The sequence below is a fragment of the Talpa occidentalis genome, unplaced genomic scaffold (assembly GCF_014898055.3).
Source record: "Talpa occidentalis isolate TD23 unplaced genomic scaffold, MPIMG_talOcc4v2.1 talOcc4.13, whole genome shotgun sequence".
Lineage (NCBI taxonomy): Eukaryota > Metazoa > Chordata > Mammalia > Eulipotyphla > Talpidae > Talpa > Talpa occidentalis.
This window is the reverse complement of record NW_023601322.1, coordinates 98,375,488-98,388,414: the sequence shown is the minus strand read 5'-3', so window position 1 is coordinate 98,388,414 and position 12,927 is coordinate 98,375,488. Positions and strand designations below refer to the sequence as shown.

The following is a 12,927-nucleotide window of genomic DNA, read 5'->3' as shown; positions in this document are numbered from 1 at the left end:
AGAAAGTGGAAAAGAAAGTTAATATCGACTGAGCATGACCTCATGCCAAGTTGTTTGATCATTACAGTAACCACAAATTAGGTTCCAACGGAGGAACAGACTCTGATGAGGTTCACTAACTCTCCTGGCCTGGTATCAAGTGTGCAGTGGAGTTAGCTTTTTAAATATGATATTAATTTTAAACTTTCAGATAAGGATAGCATATACTAGGTAGTTCACAATCACAAGTGTTGTTGACTCTTCAGGAAGTGAGCATGGCCCATGAAATCAGATTCCAGGTAGGAACAACACTGCCAGGCCTAAGAGCTGCGGGCATCCCCTCACTCATGGCCCCTCCCACTAAGGTCACTCCCCGACTTTAGCACTTCCAGTATCAGGAATTAGATGACTTGTTTCAGTTGTTTTTGAACCTTATACAAGTGGCATCAGAGCGTATGTATTTATGTCTGAATGTTTTCTCTAGCATCATGTTTAGGCTCTGCACGAATCCAGCTGCCTGCCATTGTAGTTTGCTCATTCTTGTCACTGTGTGATATTCCACTGTGAACATAGCACAGTTAGCTTATCTCGTCTGCTGCTGGTGGACATCTAGTCTGCTTGATCGTTTACAGCTTTTAGCTGCTATGAACATTCTTGTGCATAGTTGTCTTTCAGTGCATAAATGTACACATTTCTCTTAAATATACACCTTGGACTGTAAAGGTTGTGTCATAGAATTTTCATAAGAAAATTTGATTCATTTATGTTATTTTTTTTTTAAGATTTATTTATTTATACAAGCACTGGGTATAGTCAGAAGCGCAGGAGGGTGAGAGAATACACCAGAGCCAGAGCGGGGAGCAGAACAGGTAGACTGATGAAACACTCTGCTGAGGGGAGCAGCAGGTGCGGCAGGAGAGGTCTGCGTGCCAGGTGGGACCCTCCCTGGCGGCCGGGAATCGAACCGGTGCTGCAGATGCTGCCCGCAGCTTCGCAGCCCAGTGCTCAACCGCTGTGCCACCGGGGAGGCCCTCCTTTATATTCTTTTTAACTGCATTTTCCAGAGTGGTTATTCCCGTGTAGATCCTGACTGGCAGCGTGGGGGATTTCTGACTGTCCACATCCATGCCAGAAACTTCTGACTCCAAAACCCAATGATTTGTTTCCTCTTCTCTAAATTTTATTTAAAGGTCAGAACTTGGTACCTATTTTCTTTTATAAATTCCATGAGTCTTCCTAAGATTTTTCTTCTTTGTTCATTATGTGAGTTTCCTTTTTTATACTGGAAAACATATCTGTGCTGAATGGAATTTAGTAGGGTTAACAGTGTATCAGAGGCCTCGTGTAAGTATTTGTCTTCATCAAGCCCAGCCTCTTCTATTTTTTCAGCATGGGTGAAAAGAATGGCAGTGTGATTCATCCAAGCCTGTCCCAGAAGTTCCTGAAAGAGAGAAGTTGTGAGATGGCTATTTAACTTAGACTATATTCCTCATAAATAAGCAAAGGAGTTTTTATGGTCCAACATAGACAGTCAACAGATGTGCATGTCATTATGTTTCTAAAAGGTGATGTAGGCAAAGGGCAGTGAAGGCTGGTCAAATAATATAATCAAATCAAGGGCTTTTTAAAAAAAGCTCTAATTCTCTATTACTCTGCTGCTGTAATTTATTTACTCATTGCCCCCAAACTGTGTATAATCAATGCAGTGTATGCCATGGTCACATTTACACCATTTGTCAGTCTGAGTCTGTTAGAAGCACTGAGACCCGTTAAGTTAGGGAACTTTGGGCCAACAGAATTGCCATATCTTGTCTTGTAGGAATGTGGTTATAGTCATTGCTAAAAACATCTTCTGAGGACTTGTAATTATATAATCTGGTTACAATCTATTGATTAATCAGATGACATGTAATGGAAAAGTTAAGGTCAAAATACATTCGGTGATTTGGAACAACTACAAAATATTACTGTGATTTGCCTAGAATCAAACCCAATTTATCGGATGACTTCCTCTCATGCTGTGGAAAAACATTGAAGGCTGGTGTGCCTTTGTTTAGTAATATTTGGAAGTTGGTTATGTAATAAATTCTTGTTTGATTAGTGAAAGTAAGCTGATAAAAAGCAGAAGTAACAGCATGTGGCAAATTGTTCACGCAATATGAAAGGCATCTAGAAATCACCATTTAACTTTTTTGAATACTTCCAAAGTTACATGAAGTAATGACATTGTGACAGTAAAATAACATTCCTCCATTCCAAACACTCCCATTACCAAAATATCTCCAAAGCTGCTACTAGTTTATTATAGCAAGAAAAATAGAAAATGCTTAGGAATAAGCAGAGCAAGAAATACCCAGGACCTTGAGTAATCAGAAGAAAGAAGTAGGAACAGCTAACATTTTGTCCCAGATAAATAGTTTTTATTTATATAGTTATAATATTAATGACTAGAAATAATGAAAGGAAGAAATTGAAAAAGGAATAAAGAAGGGGAGAAAGTGAGAGGTAGGAAAGGCAGAGAGAATCGGGGTATGCAAATCTAATATGAAAATACAGTACTGGGGGAGAAAATGAGAGGGAGGAAAGGCAGAAAGAATCGGGATATGCAAATCTACTATGAAAATACAGAAAATATTTGAAATTGGAAACACCTTGAGACCATGGTTACCAGTTTTAACTGCTAATCCAGTCTCACTTTTGTGAGACCCCTCTACATGTTCATCTCTATAACTTGACCCTGAGCTCTTTGAAGACAAGGTCTTTACTAGTCCAAGCTCAGTGCACGTTGTAAACGCAGTGTCTGTTGATTCAGTTGGAACCCAGCCTCTTACTATCATCTCAAATAAAAGACTTAGGGTTTTATTTATTTTTGTATTTCGTCCTGATATTCAGTTAATCTCTGGGACACAAAGTTGTACTTTTCTGTAGAGCTTCTCTTTTGTTGTGTAAATCATTATCATGGATTTGCAATTTTTTTTTTTGTAGTCAGAGGAAGTCTTTTAAGGACTAGATCTAAATTTTTCCTCATATATGTGCCAAATTTGCCCATACCATGAAATACTTGTCAATTTCTAGTTCTCCTCAAAATGCCCTGCTCAAGAAAATCTGAATTGCTGTTTCAAGATAAATACCTTACGGAATAAAGTATTCTAGCAAAGTTTCTAGACTTTACAAAATAATTTTTCAAAGAGCACTTTGTCCTATTATGCGCCTTTAAAAACACACGTTAGCAAAACCTTAATTAACCTCAATTTAAAAAAATAGCTCTTGCATATGTCTAAGTACATGTAATGTCAAAATCAGATTTTTGCTAATAGGGATGTAGCACATTAGCAGAGCATACCATATAGTCAGCATACTCTCACATCTCCTGTGGGACAGGAGTCAGAGCTTCAAAATAAGCAGACAGTGGTGTTTGACTGAAATGTGTTCCCTCCTTCCTCCTTGCAAATTCCTACGTTGCAGTACTAACTTCCGACACCTCAGAATGTGACTTGATTTGGAAGTAGGGTTGCTGCAGGTCTGATTAGTTAAAATGGGGTCATTAAGGTGGGCTCTGATCCAGTATGATTGGCTGTGTCGTCTGCTCTCCTAAAAAGGGGCTATTTGCATGAAGAATGAATACAGAGAGAAGGCCATGTGAACATCCATCCACAAACCAGCAGCAAATAAATCCTTAGCAGGCCCTTGGCTCACTGCCCCTCAAGGAAACAACCCTGCTAACTTCTTTTTAAAACTTTTCAACCTCCAGAACCCACACAATAATTTTTTCCTGAACCACCCAGTTGTGGTAGTTTGTTATGGCAGTCCTAGCAAATTAATACAAATGGTTGAAAAGTAATGAAGTGCTACATACATCTAGGTTCCAGGAGTAGAAAGATTCCTGGGCCATTTATATAAGTATCTCTAGGAATGGTGCCTGAGAATTTGAATTTTTAAAAGCACTCTACAAATGTTTATTGAGGGTCTATTTTGTTCTAGGGAAGAACTGAGAATGAGGGACAAAGGAAAAAAAGACTTTCGATTTGTTGCAATTGCAAGTATTGTGATAGAAAAGACACCTGTGCTTTAGATACGGGCTTTTAGCCTCTGTACTTCCAGTGCAGTTGGGCTGGGGTGGGATGTGAGGTGGGAATTAGGGGTAAAGGGGGAGAATTAGGAAAAGCTTCTGGTATGTGATGATGCCTTGAGTATTGTCACTAACAAGTCAATTGTTGGGTGGAAAAGACATTGCAAGTTAGGAGAGCGTTGGCGCATTACTGGGTATTGTAGAGTATTAGGGTTCTCTTCATACAAGTGCAAGTATTAATCCTTCATCACTCTTGTCTTTCCAGTCTTCTGTTTTGACCCAGACCTGATACTCAGCCTGCACATTACTGATGTGTTTATTTTGATTTTCGTAGCACTGAAATGTTTAATTTTAATGCCAGTTCATAAATAGTTACTGCTCTTACCACTGAATGCTACTCCCAAATCTAGCCCCTAGATATTGTCATTAAATATTTGTCATTACATATTTTTAAAACATCACCATAATAGAAGTTCATGCTAAATAAGCTGTTTGGCTCAGTTAACTCTTTTCCTGAGTTTCTGTCAAATCTGAGCTCATAGAATTCTTATCTTGCTATTTAGTACTTACTGCATTAAATGGTATAACATTCACAGTATGTCTTCAGTGACTGATTTCCTCCATTGGATTGTAGTGTAACATTAACACGCTCCCTCTGTGTCTCCCCCAGACATTTCCTATACTTTAAGCCATAATGTCATTCAGGGAAAATTAGCTAGAGCACCTAAGGATAATAGATTTGTAAGCTCAACACCACTTAGGAGCCCATGTGTTCAGCCACTGGGAAGTTTTTATATGTTGATAATTATTTGTGAAAGGATGCTCATGTCCTAGACTGTGAGAGAAATTGCACTTTTGAATTACTGCCAAAAATACAAGAGAATGGTTGGTTTAGCTTATAATCTTTAGATTGATTTTTGGCTGGAAAACGGTTGAATATTTGAAAGTAGTGTCACTTGGTGTTAGTGGCCAAATGTGTTCTCTGTGGACCCAAGAAAGAGTAATCATAGTTGATTGATACCTCACAGAAAAAATGCAAGAGCAAGATAAGTTAATGTAAGTTATCTGGTGTTAATAATTTAAATATACTACTAAGCTAGATGGAGATTTTACAGTCAGTCATGAACTCTTTGGTTGCAGAGTGTTAATGGGTATGAGTCCATCTAGTCCTTTTGGGACAACTAGTTGGGATATAAACTTTGTTTTCCAGGAATTATGTTCATTTTCCCAGGACCTCACCAGCCCTGCCCCATTTGTTTGTGGTTGATGAAATCATAGCATCTGGACTTTTTAGGGGGAAACTTTAAAAAAAGCCAACTATTACATCAACTGAGGAAAAAAATGACCATGGAACAGAAGGACAATAAGGACCGTTCTTTATATTTCATGCTATTCCCTTACTCTCATCCCACTTAAAGCAGCACATTTTCCTTCCCAGAGAGCCAAAGCTAAATGATAATGCCGCTTTAGATTAGATTCAGAGTATTCAGCCTCCGAGATCATCCTTCCAAATTGCCTGATCTTACAGAGAAGGATATCCAGCCTTGTGATGTTAAACGTCTTGGCCAAAGCCTCACAGCTGCTTGTTGGCAGGCTGGGGCTGGGCTGGAGGTCCCTGGCTGCCAGGCATGTCCTTCCTGCTAAACTGGGCTACACAGTTTAACCTTACCACGCCGGTGACCTTTCTTACCAGTGTTCTAAGTTAATAAGGAAGTTGTTATCGTTCTACATCAGAGCCGTGTAAGTTTGATTTCACTCTTACTTTCTTCTGAAGCCTGTTGGGATAACCCTAGGAAGAAGTCTGCAAGTAAGATGTCCTAATTGAAGAGTGATGATAACAGATGATAACGACATGGCTAAGGTTTATTGTGCACTTCCTGTGTGCCAGGGTCTGAGTGAATGTACTGTTACGTTAATAAGATATATTGATCTCAAAAGTAACCCAGTGAAGTAGCCACTATTGTCTTGCCCAGTTCACCAATGAAGAGATTGAAGTTCAGGGAAATCATGTGCAAGGCCATACAGCAAGGAAGTAGCCACAGAGGAGCTTCTCCAGATCCCTGCTCTCAGCCCCCATTACATGCTATTCTAGTAGTTCATGGAGCATGTACCCGTCACAGCCGGGGCGGTGATGATTACGATCAAAGCAAGAATGATAATTGTGCTCATTTACTATTTTCGCTTACCACAAATCAGGCCCAATACTGAGCACCTTGCACTTGTTAGCGCTAATCTTCAGAGCTCTTTAAAATGATCCCATTTTACACGCGAGGCACTGAAGCCAGGAAAGTCTTAGTGACATTTACACTCATATACCTAGAATTTATTTTTCGATTAAATTCAATCTCACTACTAAGTCCAGGATCTTTGTATTTTTATTTTATCTTTGTATCTTAGTATTTTCAGACCCTGCATTTGTATACACTCCCACTTAAAACGTCAACAATTGAGGAGTTGATTATAAGCCTGAGTGTGCCCAGGAGTAATACCTGGTGCCATAGTGATGCAGCAGCACGCAGGCTCCAGGCCACTTGCATGCAGTTCCTAGTGCAGCTGGGCTCATGCTAGCCCTTTCCTTAGGTGACGGTCATATCTATTATGACCCATTACTTACGGACCTTTTAGGCTTTCAAGTGACATTCAGATAACATTCTGATGAATCATTCCCTTTATTTCCCAATTTTAGGGCTATGACTCACTGACATCGCCTTCATTTTGCTGTAAATCAGTGATGGTCTAATATAAATAAAGAAAAAGGGAACATTTGGGGAAATGTTCAGTGGTCACAGCTGGCTGGCTCTAACCCCTGTGTAAAATATTAGAGCACAAATTGAGAGAGATTTAAAGGGACAACAGGGAGGTACAGGAGAGGAGTTAGCCTTGCAGGCTCCTTCTGTGGCCGTCATCAGCGCCCTGGGAAGGAGGACGGGAAAGGGAGAAGGCAGTGTTCCTTTCCCATTTTGTATGAGCCAGGGGAAAAGAGAAACCCAGGGCGTGCCTGAAACCAGAGGACCTCAACAGCTCCTTGCTCCTTGCTAGCAGCTGCCGGGCCTGCCGAGTATCCAGACATTCTGCAGCTGCTCCCAGTCTGTGAGCGCATCCAGATGTCTGCCACCAGCCTCCCAGGCACCTTCAGAAAGAAGGTTGCACATGGCCAGCCTATACACAGGCACTTTCCACGGTGGGATCCCAGGACAGGGCGGCAGTGCCTCCCAGGGGTCCCCCTGCTCCTCTAGGGGTCCCCCCGCCCCTTTGAGGATTGTTCGGGCTTGGCTACAGAGTTATCCTGGGAGAGAGAAGTTATTCATTCTGAAATATAAGTACTCTGGACCCGAGCTTTGCCCCAGCCATCTCCTCTGTGCCTTCAACCCCTGAATTGGGCACTGACTTAAGGAAGACATCCACGGGAGGAGAGGGCTGTGTGCCAGATACCATTTAACATGATTAGAGACATGTATGAATTGAATTCACTTGTATAAGAAAAAATAAAGGAATTACCATATTGTTCTCTACCCTAAACTGGAAAAATCTATTTCCAAAAATGTAAGTCTTTTAAAGTATCCTTTTTGGCTTCGCCAAGAACCAGCAAAGACAAAAATTTGGAGCCATATGGAGAGAGTCAGGTTAGTATTTGAGAAAATATTTATGCATTTACTGAATTACATCCTCTGATAGCTTGAGCTACTAGTTTATTTAATAGCAGCTTTAAATGAATTTTAAAAGTGGTTTAAAAATTACATTGATGGAATGGATGCAGTTCCCCCCCACCCCTTGATTTCTACCAGAAATACTGTTTGAAATGCAGGCTTTAGTAGTTTGGGGGAGGTTTGTGGGTTCTCTTAGATTCCACATTGTTTCTTAATTGCCATCATCCTCTCTTCTTTGCTTTTGTACAACATGTCCTTGATTTTTCAGGAGTTGGATGATGAGGACTATTCTTTGTACTCTTGTCACCCTAATTTTTTCCGCTAGTTTCTTGTGATTACACATATGGCCTTTTTTTTTTTTTCATTTTTAAAAATATGCACAGTTACTGAGAAACAAAACTTGTGTCTGTCATTGGGAACATTATGCCTTTACCAGGAAAAAGAAAAACTCTTCTTTAAAACAAAGTATACTAAGTATCAAAAACCCTGAATCACAATGATCAGAGGATGAACCAAAAGAAGAGTAATATTTATGCAGATTATTCTGTAATGGACAATATCTGTTCTCTGTTCTCCATTTCGTTAAACTGGAACTCCTAGTACAATTGAATTCTCTGTGCTCAGTGGTTTAATGAGGATCTTGAGTAACACTAGTCAAGGCCTAGTTAAATTTGGGTGGCCACAGACTAGAGAATCAGAGATTGAATAGGATGGAGAACTCCATGAGCAGTCTCCAGGAATTGTGGGTGTAGTCTGTGCTGTGTGCAGGCATTCCTCCCTGCAACCCCTAGCTGTGGCCTATACAGGCCTCCCCCCAGCGCCTCTTGTAGACTGACTGAACTTAAATGAAACATGGCCATGGACCAGTGGGCAGAAGTACTTGTTTCTCATGTTCACCCTGCATCCCCCGTGGTCTTCTCATAGCTGGAATGGAGCATTTTTAATCCTTCAGAATGAGAAAAGCATCTGAAAGTGCTAATTTCTTTCCTCGAAACGAATCATCAATTTCCCCTGAATATTTAGCGTAATGTGAGTCTCTGAAGCCTCCTTCTCCCCACCCGTCTATCACACTACACTGACATTACATACATCGTCTTATTCTTATTTCCTTGTCTCTTGTAGACTAACTGCTTGTCAAGGGCAGGCAGTTACTCACCAGTCATCAAACTCCGTGCAGGGACTCAATCCAGTGTTTAATAACTGCATTGGTGAACGGACCCCCATTTATTGGAGAACTAGAAGAGATTGGCCCCTCAATGTTGAATGGAAGCCAATACTTTAGTCCAGTGATTCTGAAGCTTCATTATGTTAAGAAAGATACAGAAGCTTCTGAAAATGCAGGTATGCAGGCTCCACTCTTGAGCTTTTTTAGTAGGGTGCCCAGTTCTTAAGGGTCTGAGACATAGTTAAGCTCTGAATTGCAGCATCTCATTTTATATCTATGACCCAATTGTAAAATGTCTGGTTCTTGCAAAGGAAATGGTAAAAGTGACCTAGTGGGAAAATTAAGTTATTTTTACTGACTGTTCCTATATCACTGTACTTTTTGAATTAACGCTTCATGGTTCTCTCTTACTAGGATAATGTCCTCCATCAGGGAGTAATGGTGTTAGTGTAATTGCCTCTTTATATTACCTGGATCATCTGGATGGGGGCCAGCGCTTCCTGTCCACACAGAGGCACGTCTGCCCTCTGGACTAGCAGTGCAAGGTGGAGGCCCTCCTGTCCGAAGTGATGGGCCAGGGCCTCCTTGACCTCCTGTTTCACCTGGTGCTTACTCAGCCTGCTGTGTGGATAGCCTGGAGTGTCCAACACCTGGACCTGCAGGGTTGTCTCTTGTCCCCCACGACGCATGAAGTTGTGGAGGTGACAACTGCGGCTCAGGCTGCAATCTCTGGTCACAGAGCATGCAGCAAAGCTGCTGTGGAAGTCAGTGCTTCCCAGCAGAATGTTCCCAGCAGAACTTTTTCCACTCTGAGTCATGCCAAAGAGGGCCACGTTGATGGTCACTTTGTTGGTCTGGGTCATGGCTGTGGGTGGACAGGCACAGGCGTTAGGCTTCCATCCCCTACCCAGGTAAGGCTTCTGAGCTGGCCTGGAGCACTACACGTGTCCCTCCTCTGTGGAGACCACAGCATGGAAGGGTGAGCCTGTACAGTGGAGATAGGCAGCGACAGAGGGAGACTGAATATTATCAATAGTTTGCAGAGGAGAGAGAGTTCAAGTGTGGATTAGGAGAAGAGGAAGAAGCAATCATGGTAGGAATATAAGGGGAAAATCCCAAATCACCTGAATAGATAATGTTAAGCAGGTGCAGGAGAAATAGGTCACCTCATCAGTGTGGTGAGTGAGTTGATGGGAGAACCTGTTCTGAGGTTCCTGACGTTAGGAACAAAGCTGGCTGCAGTGTTTGAGATGCGTTCACTCAAGGAGTAGTAGGAATTGAACAGTAGAGAGAATGGCCCTTCTGGCATGTGTAACGTCCCCATCTCCCCACCTCCTCACTCCCTGAATACACACGTGGCATCTGCCAAAAGTCACCTCCCCCCACTTCCTGAATGCTTCTCTCCTATGAGACATGAATAGTATTAAGGAAGATTTCTATTTCTGTTGACTAAAAATGTTTTTATAACCAGGCAACTTTCTGAAAAAAAAGGTGAACTATTTGTTTTCTGTTATGAAATAGCTAAATCACCATAAATCACCTCCGTGGCCGACACAGGACAGCTTGGCTCTTTAATAAAGAAGCCACCACATTGCGTAGCTCATCCAGGAGGAAGGAATCCTGGGGAAAGTCGCCCCATTGGCGATGCCTGTGAATTGTCCTTAGTATTTTCTGCATAGTGTAAGCCCCTCATAATATTTTAAGGCCATCAACCATTTCATTAGATTGATAAGACAACACTTCTGCCAGTTGCCAGTTGTGCTTTCTCTGTTGATTCAGAAATAAAGCTAGTTAATAAGTTACTTTTATTATGATTAATACTATTTCACAGTTTCATATACCTCTGATCTTTCTTTTTTTTCTAGTGCCCTTCTCCCCTGTCTAATTCTAATATGAATACCTTGAAGGAACCTCACAGCCCTATACAAAGATACTTCTTCCTGGAGTCTCTCATGGGGACCCTAGCTCACGCCACTCATTCAGCTGTATCGGCTGCACTTCAGTCAATAAGATTTCTTATTATTTTCAAATCAGATGTATGATTAAAAAGTTTAATGATGGAATCCCAATCCGTTTGCTAAATATCACATACCTTTTCCAAACGTGAAAGTGCTTTCTTCACAAAAGCTTCCCTCCAGCTGGTACAGTTGTTCTTTCCTATGAACCTTAACCTTCTGGTGTATTATTGTACCACTCTGGGGCTGACACTGTGTGCATTTCCTTTAGTTAATCTATTACCAGGATCCTCTTGATAAATGATTAGTTGTCTGTCTAATCAGCACTGACTTTTTTATGTCACCTGACACACTTATAATTTTAATAGCTACTTCCTGAAACTTCTCTTTCCAGGAGTAAGTTGTTTATTTTAGGACACTGCTAATAAGGGAGCAATTTATCCAGATGATAAATAAATGCAAGATGAGCAGATGTTAAACAGAATCTAGACTTGTAAAAGCAACATTAACAATTTTGCTCATTGTAATTGATGAATACCCTATCATTACTTCATTGCTTCATGGAAAGTTTCAATAAATAGATATTTGATACATGTACAATAAATAGATACTGAATTTATAACAGCATTTAGTTCATAAATTCAAAACTTTTCTAAGAAAGCTCTGTTGGCTATTTCTGCATAATCCAAATCTGTGATCTTATCCCTGTTAATGTAATCACTAGTGTGAGTATATCAGTATATGCATTTTCCTCATAAGTTAATGATAGCATATATAAGAAAAAGAGTACAACTAAATGTTGCTTAAAAAAACTGGGGTTTTATTTTGTTCTCAAAAGCTTAAATTTAATTTTTTTCCACTTCTTAGTTTGGAACCCATGCTTTCCAAGAGTGTCTGGGTGTATAAGATGTAGAAATCTTCTTCTGGTTAATCTTCTGGACATCTCAAAAGTTCTGTAAAGTATGTATTCCTATGTGAAGGAAATTGGGAGATGTCTGGGATGTCTGTGATTTCACGGGCAGAGAGTTGACCAGCACATCGGCTTTCGTGGATGAAACAGACAGAGCCTCCCCCAGGTGGCAGTAGCTGCCTATTTCCTAAAAATTAATTTTTGAACCAGAATTTATTTTCATTTTCTTCCTGAAACCGTAAATTGGCATTTTTCAGCTGGACACTCTATATCAGCATGTATTAATTGTGTAGGCAATGTTTTGAATATAGAAGGCTTCTTTCCTCCGTTTCTTTTCTTTCTTTTTTTTTTTAATGATAGTTGCAAATATGACATTTTATTTTATTTTTTTTTTAAATTAGCAAGTTGATTTTATTTTTTATTTTTTATTTTTTTAAATAATAAATTTTATTTTTATATTCCCCATACAATTGCAGCCCCCCCCATTCTGACCCCAATCCTCCCCTCCCGCCCCTGCCCCCCTAAAGTGTCTCTGGTTCATAGTTTTTTGTTGATTTTGATTTTCACTTTCTTATAGTTATTCATTTTCCTGGTCCCTTATTTAAGTTTTCTAGATTCCTGCTATGAGTGAGACCATCCGTATTTTTCTTTTTCTTTCTGGCTTATTTCGCTGAGCATGAGCCCCTCCAGTGCCATCCATGTTGCTGCAAATTGCATGTGTTTATCTTTTTTGAATGCTGAGTAATATTCCATGGTATATATGTACCACATCTTCTTGATCCAGTCATCTATTTTGGGCATTTGGGTTGTTTCCAAAGCTTAGCTATTGTAAACAGTGCTGCTATAAACATAGGGGTGCAGGTGTTCTTTGGAATGGATGTTTCTGTGTCCTTTGGGTAAATACCTAGGAGTGGAATTGCTGGATCCTATGGAAGCTCTATGTTTAGTAGGTCCAGAAATCTCCACACAGCTCTCCACAGTGGTTGGACCAGTTTGCACTCCCACCAACAGTGCAGGAGAGTTCCTTTTTCTCCACACCCTCGCCAACATTTGTTGTTGCTAGTTTTTTTAATATGTGCCATTCTCACTGGTGTAAGATGGTATCTCATGGTAGTTTTGATTTGCATTTCCCTGATGACAAGTGATGTTGAACATTTTTTCATATGCCTGTTGGCCATTTGCATTTCCTCTTCAGAGAAGTT

The 12,927-nt window shown here is 40.4% G+C and overlaps 1 protein-coding gene and 1 long non-coding RNA gene across 2 annotated transcripts in view; one reads left to right on the top strand and one right to left on the bottom strand.

The window, feature by feature from the left end:
• Positions 1 to 12,927, top strand: part of LOC119242771 (uncharacterized) — a 188,644-nt gene that overhangs the window by 10,535 nt on the left and 165,182 nt on the right. The window lies entirely within an intron of this gene.
• GIMD1 (GIMAP family P-loop NTPase domain containing 1) lies at positions 1,160 to 9,723 on the bottom strand. Its single transcript, XM_037509587.1, has 2 exons — positions 9,331 to 9,723; positions 1,160 to 1,420 (listed from the first exon to the last, which is right to left on the bottom strand). Exons 1-2 carry the CDS (start codon positions 9,721 to 9,723, stop codon positions 1,160 to 1,162), a joined length of 654 nt encoding a protein of 217 aa, XP_037365484.1.